Source organism: Siphateles boraxobius, unplaced genomic scaffold (assembly GCF_051911475.1).
Source record: "Siphateles boraxobius isolate OS27281-9 unplaced genomic scaffold, OSU_SipBor_1 26, whole genome shotgun sequence".
NCBI lineage: Eukaryota > Metazoa > Chordata > Actinopteri > Cypriniformes > Leuciscidae > Siphateles > Siphateles boraxobius.
The window spans coordinates 19,175,422-19,181,564 of NW_027508876.1; the positions used below are offsets into that span (position 1 = coordinate 19,175,422).

General features: G+C 40.5%; 2 protein-coding genes across 2 annotated transcripts; one reads left to right on the forward strand and one right to left on the reverse strand.

The window, feature by feature from the left end:
- Positions 1-705: 705 nt before the first annotated feature.
- On the forward strand, positions 706-3,831 carry pdx1 (pancreatic and duodenal homeobox 1). Its single transcript, XM_077244690.1, has 2 exons — positions 706-1,567; positions 2,778-3,831. Exons 1-2 carry the CDS (start codon positions 1,138-1,140, stop codon positions 3,134-3,136), a joined length of 789 nt encoding a protein of 262 aa, XP_077100805.1. The 5' UTR covers positions 706-1,137; the 3' UTR covers positions 3,137-3,831.
- Positions 3,832-4,081: 250 nt separating this feature from the next.
- On the reverse strand, positions 4,082-4,898 carry urad (ureidoimidazoline (2-oxo-4-hydroxy-4-carboxy-5-) decarboxylase). Its single transcript, XM_077244691.1, has 2 exons — positions 4,684-4,898; positions 4,082-4,560 (listed from the first exon to the last, which is right to left on the reverse strand). Exons 1-2 carry the CDS (start codon positions 4,856-4,858, stop codon positions 4,211-4,213), a joined length of 525 nt encoding a protein of 174 aa, XP_077100806.1. The 5' UTR covers positions 4,859-4,898; the 3' UTR covers positions 4,082-4,210.
- Between the last annotated feature and the right edge of the window lie 1,245 nt (positions 4,899-6,143).

Sequence of the window (6,143 nt, forward strand, 5' to 3'; positions counted from 1 at the left end):
CTGACCTCTCCAAACAGCGGGCCGCCTCGTGCGCGCACGTTACGCACACATCTCTAACTAATTGAGTTTCGTTTCACTCTCCATGTTAATTCATTTACACCGAACAGCTCGTTTTTATTTAACCACGAGGACTTTAGTTTAATGGACCGTGTGCGGGTGTGCTTAATGGCAGGTAAGCTTGGTTGAAGACAACAGTTGGTTTGTAGCTTATGTGTGTAATGATTGCCATTATCACCAGTGTTCTTATTTTACGTGACAAATACTTAGGAGGCCTCTTAAATACATTTAGGCAGTATTTTGGGGCGCAGTCTGATAAAGTGGGACTCGCATAACACAAATTCTAATTGGCATCATAAGCTAAACGTCAATTAGCTGTTATTTTAAATGCATTTTAAAACTTAATGTTAATTGTGCTATGTGATATAGCCTGAATCTCGAATAAAGTGCTATCACCCGAAACTCCGCAAGGCTTGGTGGTCATGGTGATTTTTCCGAGTAAGATAGGATAACCTATTTCTGGATCAACACATTTTGATTCATCCCGATGGTGCAGCTCAACTCGCACGCTGCTTACTGACGTTGTTGTAAAAAAATTTCCTTCAGGACAATAAAACAAAAATCAGATGGGTTTGATGATTTTGCCTCTGATAAGTGAGAATCGATCCTGTCTCTACTCGGAAGTTGATAATACAAATAGAGAACCATATAAAAATAACTGCTTTAACAAGCACTTTCAAGAAGCTTTTATCTTTTTTATACCGGGTCAGTTTTTCAGGAAAAGTGGCAGCTTTTCCGCGGGGAGCAGAGATACGGATCCCCCGATTCACCTGTCTTTGTGGTAGGCTAGTATTACAACTGCAGGTGTAGCACATATAGTCGCAGGCAAACAGAGAGTGTTTACCAAAGGCATTGATTTGAGCATGGTCAGTTCTGTTCAATTATTGTCAAACCGCGGGGCAGTCAAAAGGAAACACGAACAGAATCTACTGCCAGTTGACAGCTTTGTGTAAACAGTGAAAGCGATGGTGCAGCAGGGTCACATGGTCCCGGTGGCACACCTATGAGGCCCTAGAGCGGCGCCAGACGCTCAGACTGCAGGTAGAGCAGAGGTCCTGATCAGGGGCAGGGCGCTGGCTCATGTGCTCGAGTACAGCACGGTTTCCCCGGTCTGTGGCAATCATGAATCGGGAAGAGCACTATTACTCACCTAACCATCTGTACAAGGACTCTTGCGCCTTCCAGAGACACCCCAACGAAGACTACTGCCAAAACCCTCCACCGTGTCTGTATATGAGTAGACAGACTCAGTCGGTCTACGCCTCACCGTCCTTGGGCGCACAGGACCAGCCAAATCTTACCGACATTACCACATATAACATGTCGACCCGGGATGATCTAGCAGGGCCTCATCTTCATCTTCCTCAGACTCCACAGACATCTCTACAGACGCTCGGGGGTTACGGAGACTCTCTTGACCTGTGCGGGGATCGGAACAGATACCATCTCCCATTCCCGTGGATGAAGTCAACTAAATCTCACTCACACGCCTGGAAAGGACAGTGGACAGGTAACTCGTATGCATACTTTGGTCATTAATCTTTACATGTTTACCAAATAACTTTTATTGAAACGAAAGCAGGCCCTAATGTCAAATTCATCCGCACAATTTCCAAACTCTCAAGCGCTTAAACGAAATATCCATTTGCAAGTAGATTATTATTGTAGGCTAATATTTCTATCTAAATCGTTAGAGCAGTCATTTACTACAGTTTAGAATACACGTCCAAAACCGCCTATAAGAAGAATGCAGCAGAAATTAAGAATGTTAGTTTTTGATTCTTTACTTCACACTAGAATAATCTACATTTTAAATTCATTGGCCCTATACATTTATATTGCATAGTTAATTAATTTCAGCAGCCTGATTATTTTTATTAGCCTACAACTATTCACATATAAGATGAGTTTGAGAACAATAATTGTTTGGCTACAGTTATTGTAAAATTTGATTATGATTACAATTAATATAAAATCAAATTACAAAAAATAATAGTAAAAAGTTTAATGACAACAAAATTTAATTTAATTTAAATCTAATTTGGCCTATATACAATTATTGCTAAAAAAAAATATTATGTAGCCTATAATTAATATGATTATTTTGGGATTATAAACGATGACCTGAGGAACACAGTCAGTTACTTGACACTTGAAAGGTCTCCAAAAGCGTGACATTTATGGGCCAATGCAGAATTTTATTCTTGATTTATTTTGCTTTAAGTAAATGCATTTTTTTAAAGACTAATTTTAATTCCTTAATTAGTAGCCTATTTTATTAGAAAACGAAAGGGATTATATTATTGCTGAAAATCATCACACAAAACAGCTGGTTCTGATACAAATATTTCTAGCGTTCGGTTCAGATAGCCTAAATAACTATTTCAGAAAATGTTGATTCAGGAGGCTGCTTTTACGATTCAATTAATCGATTGCTTTTAGTGCCGAATTAAATTAATTCGACATAACACTGTCAGAAACATTTTGTTTTAGGAATTTAAATCAGGAATGGTTAATGTTAGCCTAAATCATGAATTTGTCATAGACATTCAGGAGTACAAACTGAACTGGTTCTGACCCTTTAACTTTTAGGCTATCATGCGTCAGATAACTTTTAAACTGTAGTCAATATCCTCAGAGGCAGATGGTGTGACAGCGAGAAAAATGTCGAAATATGACTTTACTAAAAATGTCGTTCATGTAGGCTATTTGTGTTTTAGGCCCTTACATGGTAGAGGCCGAGGAGAACAAACGCACGCGGACTGCTTACACCAGAGCGCAGCTGCTCGAGCTCGAGAAAGAGTTCCTCTTCAACAAGTACATTTCGCGCCCACGCCGCGTGGAGCTCGCGCTCACCCTCAGCCTCACCGAGAGACACATCAAGATCTGGTTCCAAAACCGACGTATGAAGTGGAAAAAGGAAGAGGACAAGAGGAGAGCCAGAGGAGTGGATCCCGAACAGGATTCCTCCATCACGTCCGGGGATTTGAAGGATGAGTCGTGTGTGGCCCCGGGGACTCTAGCGGGACCTCCTTCACCCCTGCACTCGCACGTATCTCCAGTTTCACAAGACTCGTAAGACTGTCCAAAAGAGACATCCGAGACTGTATCATCAACACAATCTATCAGTTTGCCATCGATGAGTGGAACTATTTATAAGTGTGCAAAATGTGACTTTCCAATTCATTCTCACAGTGACAATGACAACATTTGGTCAGATCCTGAATATTGGCATTAGAGGACGATCTCAATTGCGCGAGAGACGAATAAGAGTAAATTTCGTGTTTTCTGTGGATGCTAATCGAAATTCAGCACGCCATTGAAACACAAAATGTTCAAGATCAAATAGGATATAGGCCTATTCTTGGACATTGGCCTATTAAAAATTTTATGTGTAGGCTACTCATTTTTATTGCTAGATGGACAATAAATAGTTTCTTAATTTAGGCCTAAATGGTAGCATACATATTACATCATTCTTCTAATAAAATTAGACGTGGCGTCATCATGTGTTTTAATTTGGTGCCAACAAAAATAATAAAGCAAAGCAACCCGTAGCCTATGCCTCAAGACAATTAAAAAAAATCATAGTAGCCTACGTCTTCAAGATGTCTGTTAAAGAGTGCTTCATTTGGAAAGCATCTGCTGTGTACAAACATCTGAGAGACATCTTGAAGATGTCAGTTTTACATGGGCTTACATAAACACCTTAAATACATTTTCTAAATGATATGCATCTCAGAAAACGTCCTATTGCGGATGAGCAAACACTCACACACAAAAAAAAAAACGTCCTCCAGATGTAAACTCACATCAAATAGACATCTGAGATTTTGCTACATGTTGGGAGAGTGCATCGACAAAAACATGTGCTGCCGTTTTTATCACTGTATTTTATTATAGATATACATAGCACAATTAGATCACAAAATAGTAAATATTATATTATTGAGTTAGGGGCCCTAAAACGTGGCTTCTAAACGCCATAGGCTACATGAATCAATTTAATTAGACACTATTTTTCTTCTGTGTTTTCTTATTTTAGCCTACACAAATTAACATAGGTCTACAAATTAAAATAATATAGCTAGGCTAGGCTACAATCAAGTAGAGAGAGGCAGTAAGCACTTTTGTAAAGTTAACTTGAGGTAGGCTACAGTTTGGTTTGAATGTCAGATAGGACAATATTGTGTAACCTGAGGCTACAGATTTTTTTAACCTCTTCGATCGCGAGCTCCCGCTCCGCTGCACAGTCATTCTTCAGGCGTTCAGACAGTCGGCGCACAATAACCACTTTGTTGTTGAGACGGGCGCATATGACGAAAGGGAAGCCAAAGCGTTCCTTGTACTCCGAGTTTAGACGGTGCATGAGCAGAATCTCTGCGGAATCCAGTGCGGTCATACCAGCTTGACTCTGCTCTTCTCGAGACTCGCGTGTTAGTGTCCCGCTCTGGAGATCTCGGCCTGCCAAATCAGGATGACACCTCAAAATGCCCTCTTTACCTGAACACATGTAATGTACTTTTATTGTATATACACCGGTAAATAAATTATTGTGTTTAAAACTTCAGACAACGTGATACGAAGTGTTGTTAAGTTGATAAAGCAGCTGAAAAAATAGCCTACCTGAGTCTGACAGATTGTGAATAAAGTCTTTTATGTGAGCCTCGATGTCTGTTAGATCTTTGAAAGGCCGATGGGACCATATTGCAGCAGAAATGATGGGGCATTTCTCAACCACATTACCGAATAGTTCCACAAATTCTTCGTATGTAAGAGCATTTACATCGCTTATGTCCATGGCTCCTGCGCTTGTCCTCTGCAAACTGTAGCCTACTGGAAATGGCTAAAGCCAATATTGGACGAGGTCATTGTCCGTTGGGGCAAATAGCCTAGCTTTCCCATTTACATATCAGTAGCCAATTGTATCGTAATGTGAATCACTGAGGAGGATTTGTCGAAAATACCCTCACACACTACAGGTAACGTATGATTATTGGGGTTTATAGACCTATATTTAAAACATTTTCAGTAGCCTTAATGCACAGACTCTCCCTGGCATACGGAGGTGGATTATCGATTAAATAGCCAACATAAATGTATGCAAATGTTGTGTGCTAACATGATATCAGTAAAAATGTTTTCTGGGACCTAGTTTGGTATGGATCAAAATCACTGATCAATTTTTCTTGGTATCTCTGTTTTGTTTTTTGTTTACTAGCTTATTTTGCCCTGCTGATGTTAGTGGATGAGGGGGAAAAGTCACGTGACTTAAACGAAGACTAGCAAATTAAGCTTCACTAAACACCAATAAACATCAAGCATATTAAAACTGATTAAACATAAGATAAATTAAGATTAAAGACTAAACAATAGCCTAGGCTATTGTTCTTAATTTGGCTGTTGTTCGTTAATCGCCCATTAGCCTATACACTTGAGTTTAGATTTTGCTTTGAAATGTTATGTTCTCTTCTGTAAATATGTAGGATATATAATGACAGTGGAAATAGACCATTATATATAAGGTCTGATTACAGTTGAAATGGGTTGTACAACAAACAAATCAAGACAACTAGTAAACATTTGGTCACAGGGTTCTCTGGTCTCTACCCCGAGTGGTGCTCACTGCAGAGCCAAATATCGTTCAGCTACACCTCTGTGGATCTAATGGGTGGATGGATAGAGTAATGGGTAGGGTTAGGGTGTTTGGACCTTCTAGCTCCACCCATTATGCCCAAATTACATCCAGAGAGGGGGAGCTGGACTTCACACTCCACTTATGGCTCTCTGTGTGAGACTCTTCTCTGCCCTCAATTCACTGGCCCTGTCCCAAATGGTACACGTCATGCACTTTCGGTCTTGTGGACTTACAATGGCTGGGTCGAAATTCGGGACAACACCGGGTGTCCCAGTTGTCATTTTAGGTCTCAGAAGGGTGCCCCCTTTGCAGTCGATATGCGCCCTCGATACACACTTTTTCCGAGCCCGCACTGATGCGAGCTCCGCAGCAGACTTCTTCCCAACAGTCAGTGGCGTTACGTCACAAAAGTGTGGATTCGTAGGAAAACCTCGAGTGCTTAGGCTGC